Here is a 13538-nt window from a genome sequence, read left to right on the forward strand (position 1 = left end):
TTTCCAGTTTTCAGACGCAGCCTCTGTGTTTGTTAATTACTTACATTTAGCTTTTGACTTCTGCCGATTGTATTTACACTTCAAAATTCATAAAAGTTGTGTTAATTTGTGAAGATTACCATGATGGACAAAATGTGTTGGAATCAAAGACCTTATTTTCTGAAAAGCCTATTGGAAAAATCCTATTCGGATGTTTACAAGGTAACCACGGTGATGGTACTGTAACTTCCAGGTTTGCCTACAAAAATAAGTCATTCCTGCAGCACTATTAATATAATTTCAGCACATTGTTTCATATAAATACAAAATAACTCGTAAAGAAAACTTGCTAAAACAACTCATAAAGTCACACTGGGTGTCTTTGCTGACCTCTCGTGGAAAAAAATATATATAACATGATAGTTCATGACTTTTGCCACTAGATGGCTTTTAGCTCTATATGGAGCAAACAAACTGTTCCTCTGGGTCCTGAAGACAGTTTTTCCATTTTTTTTTTTTCTTTCGGTATGCATTCAGGTATATATTTATACATTATAAAATATTTTTTTGGTAAAATTGTAGCATTTTTACTTTTCATTTTGACCATTTTTTTTTTTTTTTTTGGTTTGTATTTATACTAAAGTGTCAGATATTGTAATAATTCAAGTTATGAAGGTGGACAGCAGGAGAAAAACAAAACAAGAAGTAAAAAACAAGAAATACTTTGAAGAATATTTATTTGAAAGTGAGAATTGACATGAAAGTGAGAATGATGTGAGGGAGTAAAAGTGTCGTCATTTTCTAGACTTTGTTCAAACCTGCAGCTCTGAATGAATAATAAAGACACTAGCATTAACTGATCAACAAGCAGACAGAAACTATACAAAAAACATGCTGAACTGAGAAAAATAAGCAGTAACTACAAATAAATCAGAGCATCACTTGGGTTTGTTTGTGAACATGTAAAAGACATTGAAAGTATTTATAATGGCACTGAATGACACCATTAGGACTCAGTTCTATTAGATTCATATTCTTCTGCTCATGTGGTTTTTGTGTCATTATTTGACTGATTTGTGATGGTTCTTGTTCACAGAGGCATAAAGTTCACTGCAGTTTTCCTGAGATCCAGCTTTTGCTCCTCTGATGGAAGCATAAGTCACTTTATCATCACAGCGAACCTGAATGAACATCACAGTTATTGTTTCAACACACAATTATTACAGCATGATGTTTGAGCTCAATTCATGACACAAATTCAGAAGAAAACACAAACTATCATGTTGAGAGAAGCTGGACAACATCAAGGAAGTGTTTCTCACCTTCTTCTTTTGGTCTTGGTTTTTACTGTACGCAGTGACCTCAGAATAAGTCACATGATCATCTGTCTGCTCCTAGACACCAATGGAAATATGGCAAACCAAGATATTGAAGGCTGTTCCATCACTTTACACAGGTGCCAATGTTTCAGGTAAAATATGTGTAAAACGAGCATCATGTGACAACTTCATCTACAAGTTTAGATTAAATCTATTATTCAGACATGACTGCAGTAGACTGAGTTCAATTCTGGCAGTTCCAGTTGTGTCCTCTAGGGGGTGTATGTGCTTATGTTGAGTGTGAATTTACCTGTTGAGGAAGAGTGTTCTGTCCTGTTGGATAGACAGGTCGTGTTTGATCCTGTAAAAAGAGCAGTTATTAGTAAAATCCTCCTCCTGCATTCTCCTCTCTTGTGTGGTTTATTGATGCCAAGTTTCCACAATGACGTTATGATGACAGATCCTTGTGACATGAATGGATGTTACAGGAAAATCACCACAGTGTCAAATATACACAAACATACACAGATTATTGAAGATGAATCATATTGTTCACTGGCAGTAGATGAATGTAAATGTTGATTGTGTCGTTGGTTCATCATATTTATTCTTATCTGTGAGTGTTAGAGCAGAAACAGTTCAAATACACTAACCTGTCATTATATAATCTGACTAATACGAGTGTCATATTTCAGGATCAGAGCTTATAAACACTAATAACTCATGGATCGACCTACAATACTCACCTCAGAGTCATCAGTTCCTCTTCTGTTATCTGAAACATAACGTCAAGAGAATATTGATGATCAAACACATAATACAGTCTCCAATTACACTGATTTTAGAAGAATTCTAGTGCATAATATAATTCTTATTGTTACATGATATAAGAAACTGTAAAAACTCTGTGTAGAGTTGTTAAATGTTGCATAGCCCTTTAAGGTTTGTGCTATGCGTGAGTGGGCGGGGAGTTTGAGTGTTAGGTGCAGCGACACAGACATAGGTAGAGAGAAGTGCACGGAGTTAAGAATAAACCACATGTTCACATGTAAAAACAAGTAAAACTTTGAAGAATATTTATTTGATGTTGCAACTACATCCTGCGTTGTATCAGTTCTTGACAATCTACGTGGTGTCAGAAGAGTCTAAACGTGGGTCAGGGTATCCGCCGCACTGATCCGCTAATTTTCGACTGAAAGTGGACACAGGTGCCAAATGCAACGTTATATCTGCCCAACAGCTACACCTCATTGTACCCTCAGCTCACATAAAAACTAATGAAAAAGTGAACCTCATTGCATACGGTGGGCAAACTATCAAGACTGAAGGCACCACAATATTAGACTGTGAACAAGGCCAGCTCAAATTCCACGTTGTAGATTGCAATCCGAGCAGTTGTCTCACACTGCAAGACAGCTTAGCAATGGGCCTGATACAGTAAGGACCACATGTGCATGCAGTCCAACACCAAGAGCCAGAGGTACAGGAATTTAGCAACTTGTTTGACACCACAGCACTTGGTAAACTGCCTGTTTATCACATGCGATTAGACGAGTCCGTATCGCCCACTGTATGTGCACCAAGCGGCAACCTCCCCCTGTTTCTCGTGAAGCCAATACGGAAGTGAATTAAACTGCAATTCATCGACTGGCCGCTAGGGACAGGCTGCAGAAGTGAGCAGAATCTCATTGACCATCATGTTAAATTAGCCAAGTTTACAGCAGAAAAAAACAAGTTTACAGTCTGGTTCATATTGTGGTTTTGGTCTATACTGCGAATTTTGCCCTTCATGACAATTCTGAGGGGGGTGAATTTTTTTATAGCTCATCTGTTTAAATTATATTAAGCCTTAAAGTTCTGCATAATTAAGGCCGTGGTCACTTGAGTGACTCCGCTGCTGTCTGTGAGCCGTCATGTTACGTCATTTCAGCTGAATTTGGCATGTTTGTGCTTTTTTCTGGATTATTTTATACAATATATGGCTTGCTGCATACTCGAACATTTTGTGTAGTGCTCGCAGAACACACGTTGTTGGATCGTCGTGGCATTGGCTAAAAGTTTTATTCTGAGATACATCTGGAGGATACATACAGCACTGCTTGGATATATATGCTGCATTATTTTGAAAAATTATACTTTGGATACCATGTTTGAGAGAACATTTTAGAGATATAACCACGGATTATATATATATATATATATATATTTACCCAAGGACGGATTGGATTCATCTCGCGATCTCTATTTCATTATAAAGGTATGAAATCCCATTTGATTTGTGTTATTTGCACACCCCACACAAATTAATTAGCCTATTGGTGTTGGTGCATCTATAACGTTATCGTAAAAAAAGCACCGTAGATTGACAGTAAATCCTTTAGTACTTTCTAATGATATTGCTATCTTTATTAATATTTTAGATAGTATCTAAGATAGATAGCTAGGGCGGGCGTGGTTTCAGCAACAAGTCGCATGGGCTCCAACTTCGTCCCGCCTCTTTGCCCATTTTCAGTTATCCGTGAGTGACGTGCGGTCACGTGCAGCTAAGATGGCCGCGGCCTCATTTACGCGTCAAAACTGCTGTTCAGAACTCTATGGGTGACGTCACGGACACTACGTCCATATTTTCTTACAGTCTATGATGTGCACCCAAAAAAAGTGCCCATTGCAATGAAGGAGAAAGTCATGTCAGAACTCGAGAGAATGACTAAATTGGGCATCATCGCCCCTGAAACCGATGCCATGGAAAGGGTGTCTGCAACGGTCGCTGCCAAAAAGAAAGAAGGCTCTGTAAGGATATGTATAGATCCAGCACTCCTGAGGCCACATCATCCAATAAAAACTATTGAACAGGTTATTGCTGACATGCCGGGGCCAAGGTTTTCAGCATCCTTGATGCAAAATGCGGAATTTGGCAAATCCCTTTAGATGAGGCATCATCTAAGCTGACCACATTCATGATGCCTTTTGGCAGGTACAGACTCTTGTGTATGCCTTATGGGATCTCTACCAGTAGTGAAGTATTCCAGCGAACCATGGAACATCTCTTTGACGGACAGCCATGTCAAATTGTGGTAGATGACATCCTTGTCACTACAAGAACATGATGAGCGACTGAACCAAAATCTGTGCATGCAACATGAAATTAAACCCTAATAAGTGCAAATTTCCTGTCACCTCAATTTCTTATGTAGGCCACCTCCTGACTGCTGACGGCATGAAACCTGACACTGACAAGACTACAGCTGTCCACCAAATGCCAAAACCTGAGGACAAACAGGCCTTGAAACGGTTTCTTGGCATGACAAACCATTTATCAAAGTTCATTCCACACTATAGTGAAATTACAGGCCCACTTTGGCCCACAAGATGCAGAATGGTCATCATGGCTCGAGCTGCAGGATTCTTGCCTTCTAAAAGTTGAAAGGTGTTGTATCCAGTCCCCCAGTTCTGCAATACTTCGATGATACTAAACCCGTTGTCCTCTCAGCTGATGCTTCTCAACATGGACTAGGTGCTGTGTGTCTTCAGCAGGGTGATCCTGTAGTCTTTGCCTTACGTGGCTTAACACCCACCGAATCTCGGTATGCCCAAATCGAGAAAGAAATATTAGAATTAGTATTTGCGACAAAGAAGTTTCATGACTTTATCTACGGCCGACCCGTCACCGTGGAAACGGATCACCAACCTCTCATTACAATCCTCAAAAAGCCACTGCACACTGCCTCGGCACGTCTTCAAAGCATGATGCTCAAGTCTCAATGTGATTTACAAACGGGTCAAGGAACTCTTCATTGCTGATGCTCTATCACGTGCTCATCTCTCCTCCACTGAGCCTCCTCTCTCTGACGACTTGCTAGAGGTAATGACGCTTCAAGTCCTCTTGTTGCAATGGACAGAAGAACTCCAATCTGTAATTAAATCTGATCCTACATGCCAAAGACTTGTTGACATGATAATGGCCAAGCTCTTTCAAAGAGCTATCACATGATCTCCGCCCATTCTTTGCAATGAGAGAGGAATTTGTGAATTGGAATTTTTAGAGGACAGAGAATTCTGATACCATCATCAATACAAAGTTACTATGTGACTCAGCTACATCAAGGCCATCCAGGTTTGGAAGCCACAAAACGCAGGGCAAAAGAAACAATGTACCTGGCCGACAATGTATGGTGATATAGAGAGAGCACTCTCTCGTTGTGCTCCTTCCAATGCCCTCAAGTCCCCATCACTCAAGAGAACCCATGCATCTGCTCAATGTTCCTGACCTTCCCTGGATGTTCACTGCTGCCGACATATTTGAATGGCATGGCAAAATTCACCTGGTTCTAGTAGACTCATTTTCTGGTTGGTTTGAGCTTGACCATCTACCTGACACGAGGAGTGTCACCATAATTGTGAAACTCGAGAGACACTTTGCAGTCCATGGCATTCCCCAGACGCTCATGAACAGACTAATGCACAGGCAGTTTGTCTGTAGCAACTTTTCTGATTTTACACATACGTGGGATTTCGAGCACATTCGGAGCAGCCCTCATTACCTGCAGTCCAATAGACCTTGCAGAACACTGCAGTGTGATCCGCCAAACATCTGCTTGAGAAATGTTTCATACAGGCTGCCTTACTCCATCTGCATAATCTTTCACGAGCTGACTTGCCATCTCCTGCCCAGCTCCTCTTCTCCAGGTGTACAAGAACTTTTCTTCCAGTGCTGAAAGACAGGACTGAAGCCCTCTGTATGCCGTCATGTCAAGGCTTGTGTTTACCAGGAGGAGAAAGGAGAGCAAAGCATACTATGACCACAAAGCCCACACCCTTTTACCCTTACAACAGGGACAGACAGTAAGGATGCAGAACAGCTCAGGGTTTCCACAAATTGGTGGTTGTACAGGGCCCTGCTTCTCAGCCTAACCGCTATGTGGTAACATCTCAGGGCAGACAGGTACACAAGAAACCGACATCTCCTTCTCCGTGTTCAAGAGCCTGCACCTGCAGAATGTGGAGAGGATGATTATAGCCCCCTTTCACCAGCTTCACCTCATACAACCGTCCAGTCATCTGCAGTGTTGCCATCTCAGAGTGAAGCATCCAGCACTGGCGCTGCTGCCCAGACTGCCCAGCCTATAGTGACTCGTTCAGGGAGAGTCAGTCACCCCAACCCACGTTATCAGGAGTATGTAACTGGTTAAGGACACCTACTCTTTAGTTTTTTTATAAACCACAATGTTACATGTTGTACTTATTTCCCAGCTAGTTTTGAACATTATGTTTTGTATGCTCAGTTAGTGAGTGTTAGCTTAAGGGAAGGGATGTAGAGTTGTTAAATGTTGCATAGCCCTTTAAGGTTGCTGCTATGCGTGAGAGGGCGGGGAGTTCGAGTGTTAGGTGCAGGGAACACAGACATAGATAGAAGAGAAGTGCACAGAGTGAAGAATAAACCACATGTTCTGGTTTACAACTACATCCTGCGTTGTATTAGTTCTTGACACAATCTATACTCACCGTCTCTTTTTCTGCAAATCATCCAGAGAATAAGAGCAGGAAGGAGAACAGCGAATGAAGCGACAACAATCACAATCACTGAGAGAGAGAGACGATATTACAGTCATATTAATACTGATGTCCACTGAGCTCATTTTCACTACAATGAGTTCATTTAGATCCTGATTCTAGAAAAACTCCAGAGTGTGAAAACAAGCACTGAAATGAGGATGATCTTCATACACACCTAGAGAGGTTGGAGTCAGTGTTGTTGCTGTAGTTGATGGTACAACTATTAAAAACAAGATCATATTTGAATGCATGAACACAACGTCAACATAGTTTCTTTTCACATTCGTTTTCGTGATGTGGATTACAAATTAAACGTCTCGATTGAAAGCTTGTGATCAGATGAAGATTCAGTTCATTTAGATACTGATTCAGAAATGAGTGTGTTCATACACACCTTGATTCAGAGAGATTGGTGTGACATCTGGAGTCAGTGTTGATGTAGTTGATGTTACATCTATTAAAAACAAAATGGAAACACAAAAATCATACTTTAGTGCATGAGCACAACATCAAGACGTTTCTTTACAAACTAGATCAGCTTCATATCAGTGTGACAGTGATCATGTGATCATGAACCTTGTGTAGGAGCTGCTGCTGTAGTTTGGCTTGATTTCTTCTCAGAGTTTGAGCTGCTGACTGAAATCAGAAGATGAATGTTCAGATGTTCATCTGTAGGACATTAACATCATATTTTACAGTAGTAATAGTTGTTTCTCACCTGAATACTTGACAGTGTATCTGACTGAGGTCTGGAGTTGATTTCTGAGAGTAAGCTGACATCTCCACTCTCTGTTGTCATCTTCATTCAGGAGTGTTGTAGTCAGAGTGATGATACAGTGATCTGATGAGAATAATATCTGATATCTGGAGTCTGTCTTCAGATCAACACCAGTCTGATTCATCCACAACAGATGAAGTCCCTCAGAATCACAGGAGAATCCATCATATGAATACAAATGACAGGAGAGAGTCACAGAGCGACCTGGACTGATCTCAGTCTGTGAGGATGATGATGATGATGATGATGGAGACACTGAAACTGAAACTGAACACAAGACACAAATCACAGACTCTTCAATCATCATGTGAGTTTAAAGGGAGAATTTGTCCTTTTTAAATTGATCACATAATCATAAACTCACCATGAAGAACATACAGATAAACATGAGCATCAGGTCCTTGTTCTCCATTCACATATTGTCTGCAGGTGTAAAATCCATAATCTTCTTCTGTGACGTTCTTGATGTTCAGAGAGCAGTCAGACCCCAGACTCAGTCTCTCATGTCTCTCTGTGTCTGTTTTCTTTATCCCTAATTTAATCAGTTCAACTGCTGAATGTCTGTTAAAGTAGATCCATGTAGTTGAGTTACAGTCAGAAAGAGTATTATTACAGGGCAGACAGACATTTTCACCAGAACTGATGAACACATGATCATCATTCACTCCACTGGTACCTGAAACACAGTATATTTGACTGATCATTATGTTATATTAGGGGCAGTTGTGGTCAGATTTACTAACAGCTTGCTCCAGCACAAACCCTCTTTTGGCATTAAAAATCTTCTGTCAGGATTTACTAAAGACACGGAGTGAGAAATTAGCGCTGAAAAGGTGTGGACACAGTTATCTTTGCAGCTGAGCTTATTGAATAATGCATTTGTAGGAGTTTCCCTTTCAGATGCCCTGTTTAGTAAATCTGGCCCCTAATGGCAGGAAATGTAGGTGTGGGAGTGAATGAACAGTGCTTTCTTCCACACAACTTAGGAACTTGAGCAAATATGGGACACCATACTTGGCTTCACGTCACTTTATATATTGTATGGTTGAGCAAGACACCGAACCAACCAATCACTCCCTGGACGCCACAGCAAAAACGACTGCCCACTGCTCCAGGTGTGTGTGTGCGTGCGTGTGTTTGTGTGTGTGTGTGTGTGTGTGTGTGTGTAATTGGATGGGTGAAATCCAGAGCACAAATTCTGAGTATGGGACACCACTGTACTTGGCTTCACGTCACTTTATATATTGTTTAAAAAGCTGGATGTCTTTAAATTTTTTTAAAACTCAAAACAAATCAGAGATTATTACATTTTGAACTTTAAACTCAGGAGTGACGGATCTTCTCTGTAGCTTCATCTAGACTGTGAGATCTTTTACCCTCACATGTTAGAGCGGATCCAACTATATCTAGTGTTAAAACTCGGTAACACTTTATAATAACGTTCAGTTATAAGTCACTTGTAAATTATTAGTTAATGATTAACTAATCATTGACAAAACATAATTATATGTTCATAAATGATTGATAAGTGATATACTAACATTTTATGAATGTTTTATTAATTCAGTTATAGGTCATTTATAAATTATTAGATAATGTTCAACAAATCATTTACAAAACATGAATATATATTCATATATGATAAATAAGTGATATACTAACATTTTATGAATGTTTTTATTAATTAATGATCAGTGATTAGTTAATGAGTATTAGTAAATTATCATTAGTAAATGATTAGTATATGATTTATTGATGAAGCTGTAAGCTGGTCTGTTCAAAAGCACAAACATGCTGGTATGCTAAAGCACTATTTTTAAGAAGAGTAATTTATTTGTTTTGAAGTGGATAAACATTTATAAATGCCTTACAGTCAGGTGATTCCAGTGGATTATATTAAATCCTTTCACTCATAAGCACAGACTTGTGTTCTGTGTGGAGTGTGTGGGATCTAGTGATGAAGTCAACCTCTAAACCGGTTTTACCTTCCACTGAAGCTCACATCAGGTGCACAGAGTTAAACACTCTGTGTGTCAGAGAAGACAGCTGTCTATACCCTCACCAGTCAGCACTTACACTGCAGTACACACTACAAAGTGTTCAACACCTGTTATAGATGATGTGTAAACGCATGAATAAATCATTTTCTGCATCCCCTATTCTAGTGTAATCTATTCTTCACTTGTAAATGTGTTACGTATCATTTGTAGACCTTTCTTACCTGTTACAAATTATTTGTATATGTATACAAGTCATTTATAACACTTTCTGCATACCCTATTCTAAAGTGTAAACTATTCATCACTTATAAATGTGTTACATATCATTTGCAGATCTTCTTTATAAATTATGTACAAACTGCAATTTGTAAATTTACCATTTATTTGCCATATGCAAAGTATACCTTTCAGTTACAGGATATAAAAATCTATACGAATCCCGATATTTAAATTATACATTTTTATGCAAATATATTTTACTATTATATAGATATCTTTGAGCCCCTAACTCACCCCTTGTCACGGTTCATGAATCCTCTGTCTCATTGTGGTGTCTGTGTGATGGTGTGGGTGTGTCACCTGATTGGTTTGTGTGGGCGTCGCCGCTGATCGTGATCAGCGGCAGCTGTGTGCTATTACCATCTGCCTATATAACGCCTTGTCTTTCGTCTCGTTTGTCAGATCGTTGTGCTGTGACCGCGTGTTTTTTCCCGTGTTGCTTGTTGTGTTTCCCTGGATTGGACTTCTACTCGTTGTTTCCTGTTTCTCGTGTTTCATTGGATTACTCTCTGGACTTCACATTGGGATTACTTCACGGACACTGCTCATCGATTACCACTCTTCACGGATCTTCATCGCCCATCGACGTCCCTGTGTTACCACTCTCCTGCTGTCTGTTATATGTTACTTGTGTGTGCTTGGAATCTGACTATTGTGTGAAGCTCTATTAAAGAGATTAACTTGCAGCATCCTCCCTCCATTCCGTGACACCCCTTATACCTAAACATGACCACTTTTTAGCCACTTCACAAAAATAAAAACGCAATATAGATATATTAACAGTGACTGTTATCTTAGTTGATATACTGTTGTATAAAAATAATAATTTTAAGCTCCCTACTCCACCCTATAACCTTAAGAATAACCATTTTGACAAAATACGCAGTGTAACAGGCAGATAAATGTACGTTAGTCACAATAATTTATTTAAAACATTACAAAAAGCAGTATACAGAACAGACAAAACGACGCGTGTGCTACATTACCAGCGAAATGACAGCAAATCATAATTTTGTGTGAGTAACAGAATGAAATTAAAGTGTTTAATCGCTGCAAACATTCCTCTGATCTGCATTTCCATCCTTTTAAGCGTCGCGCTGAATGTAACACAGCAACTCAAATTCGGCATGTCGCAAACACTCTATGGTAGTCGCAAATCACATGTGACAGCCAATAAGGAGCGAGGTTTGACGTCACTGCCGCAAACCTGTGTCGTATTCTTAGACGCGCCAATTTTAATTTGAAAGTTATGAAACGGCGGATTGATACGATTATTAATGTATAATGGTTATATTACGTTATAAGAATCTTTTCCTCACACGATGGCATCGTACGACTTCTGAAGATTTGAAAAAAAAATGCTCGAAATAATGGACTACGTTTATTATCAGTTTATGGTGCGATTTCATGTTATGGTGAGGAGCTGTTCCATGAAAAACAAGATAAAAATTAAATGATTAAGTGCTGGTTTAAACGGTGGCAGAGTGTTGATTTATTTTGTTTTTGTTATTTTGTTTTTTTTTTAAATAATGTAAATTTTAGGCTTGGGTAAAGTGATGGAGTGAGATGGATCATGTAACAGGAACATCTGCAAATGATGTGTAAGACATTTATAAGTGATGAATAGTTTACACTTTAGAATAGGGTATGCAGAAAGTGTTATAAATGACTTGTATACATATACAAATAATTTGTAACAGGTAAGAAAGGTCTACAAATGATACGTAACACATTTACAAGTGAAGAATAGTTTACACTTTAGAATAGGGGATGCAGAAAATGATTTATTCATGCGTTTACACATCATCTATAACAGGTGTTGAACACTTTGTAGTGTGTACTGCAGTGTAAGTGCTGACTGGTGAGGGTATAGACAGCTGTCTTCTCTGACACACATGGAGTGTTTAACTCTGTGCACCTGATGTGAGCTTCAGTGGAAGGTAAATCCGGATCAGAGGATGACTTCATCACTAGACCCCACACACTCCACACAGAACAAGTCTGTGCTGATGACTGAAAGGATTTAATATAATCCACTGGAATCACCTGACTGTAAGGCATTTATAAATGTTTATCCACTTCAAAACAAATAAATTACTCTTCTTAAAAATAGTGCTTTAGCATACCTGCATGTTTGTGCTTTTGAACACAGACCAGCTTACAACTTCATCAATAAATCATATACTGATCATTTACTAATGGTTTGTTCAACATGTGTTCATGATTAACAATTGTTAATTGAGATAATGATACTAAAACAATTTAGTCATAAATACTTCAGTTATTATAAGTGATAAATAATATCTTAACTAATAACTTATAAACCATCTACTAATGATCTGTTTGATTTATTTAATTAAGATAACTTACAACACATTTGTAAATTGTTAGCATAACACTTATTAATCATTTATGAACGTATATTGTAATGTTTTGTAAATGATTTGTTCATCATTAACTAATAACTTATAAGTGTCTTATAACTGAACTAATAAAACATTCATAAAATATTAGTATATTACTTATCAATCATTTATAAATGTATATTCATGTTTTGTAAATGATTTGTTCATAATTTACTAATAATTCATAATTGACTTATAACTGAACGTTATTATAAAGTGTTACCGAATTTCTGTGCTTACATAAACCATATCATCATAAAAAGCAGATGATTCAAATACCGTCTTTTTCCCTCATGAACACAATCATCAGACTCTCCAGAATAAAGTGTTTGTCTTGATCATGTAGCTGTTGAAATCTCTGAATATGAAGATAATTGTTGATCATCAGATGTTTGAGTGACTCTATGTCCAGTATCAGGAATAATACAGTATGATCTGTATGTATCAATACACAACTCTGAGATCACAACGTGAATGTGTGCAAGAATAAACTGAGCATGTTCAAATCAACTCTTTCCAGTCTAATTCCACTAAATGTCTTTAGAGAAAATCCAGATTTCTTTACCTGTGAGAAGTGAAGAGAGAATGATCAGTCCCAGCAGACACAGATCACACTGATCAGCCATTTTCTGCTTCTGTCAGTCTTTCTCTTCATTATATAGTTACAGCTCTTTCTTCAGACAGGAAGGGCTGGTCGTGTCTAAAGAAAGAACTTCCTCTGATCTGAACTAAGTGTTGAAATTCTGGAATATAGTTGTTATTTAGTGACACAATGCCAATGCATAATGGAGAAGTGTTGATTTGTTCTTCACTGATGTTTAAATGTAATGTACAGTACACTTCTACTGTAACAGGAACAGCCCCTGAAGATCAACTCATGGTTGATGTTCAAGAGCACAATGGTAACAGTTCAGGGAGTTTAACCTACAGTCATTCTGTTTCCACACAGACTTTGACACGACAGCAGCTGTCCAACATGTTCTTCACTGTAAGGAAAGTGTAAACCACACTGACTCAACACACATCTGATCTGAACACAGTTTATAGGATATTCTTTGCATTACTGTTAGTTTCACTTCCTCAAGAACAATAATACCAATTATGCTACAGTTGGTCAAAACTTGCTGTCAGACATATTGAAAATCTATTATTTTTAAAAAACTGTTATTTTTTAACACATCAACAAATTTGATGGTATGATGCCAAAATTATTTAATCTCTGCAA

The 13538-nt window shown here is 38.3% G+C and overlaps 1 protein-coding gene across 1 annotated transcript; it reads right to left on the reverse strand.

The window, feature by feature from the left end:
• Nucleotides 1–699: 699 nt before the first annotated feature.
• LOC125273815 lies at nt 700–13001 on the reverse strand. Its single transcript, XM_048199505.1, has 11 exons — nt 12879–13001; nt 7994–8305; nt 7570–7896; nt 7428–7487; nt 7246–7305; nt 7027–7071; nt 6801–6878; nt 2045–2073; nt 1609–1659; nt 1302–1373; nt 700–1160 (listed from the first exon to the last, which is right to left on the reverse strand). Exons 1-11 carry the CDS (start codon nt 12937–12939, stop codon nt 1041–1043), a joined length of 1215 nt encoding a protein of 404 aa, XP_048055462.1. The 5' UTR covers nt 12940–13001; the 3' UTR covers nt 700–1040.
• Between the last annotated feature and the right edge of the window lie 537 nt (nt 13002–13538).

This window comes from Megalobrama amblycephala, linkage group LG1 (assembly GCF_018812025.1).
Source record: "Megalobrama amblycephala isolate DHTTF-2021 linkage group LG1, ASM1881202v1, whole genome shotgun sequence".
NCBI lineage: Eukaryota > Metazoa > Chordata > Actinopteri > Cypriniformes > Xenocyprididae > Megalobrama > Megalobrama amblycephala.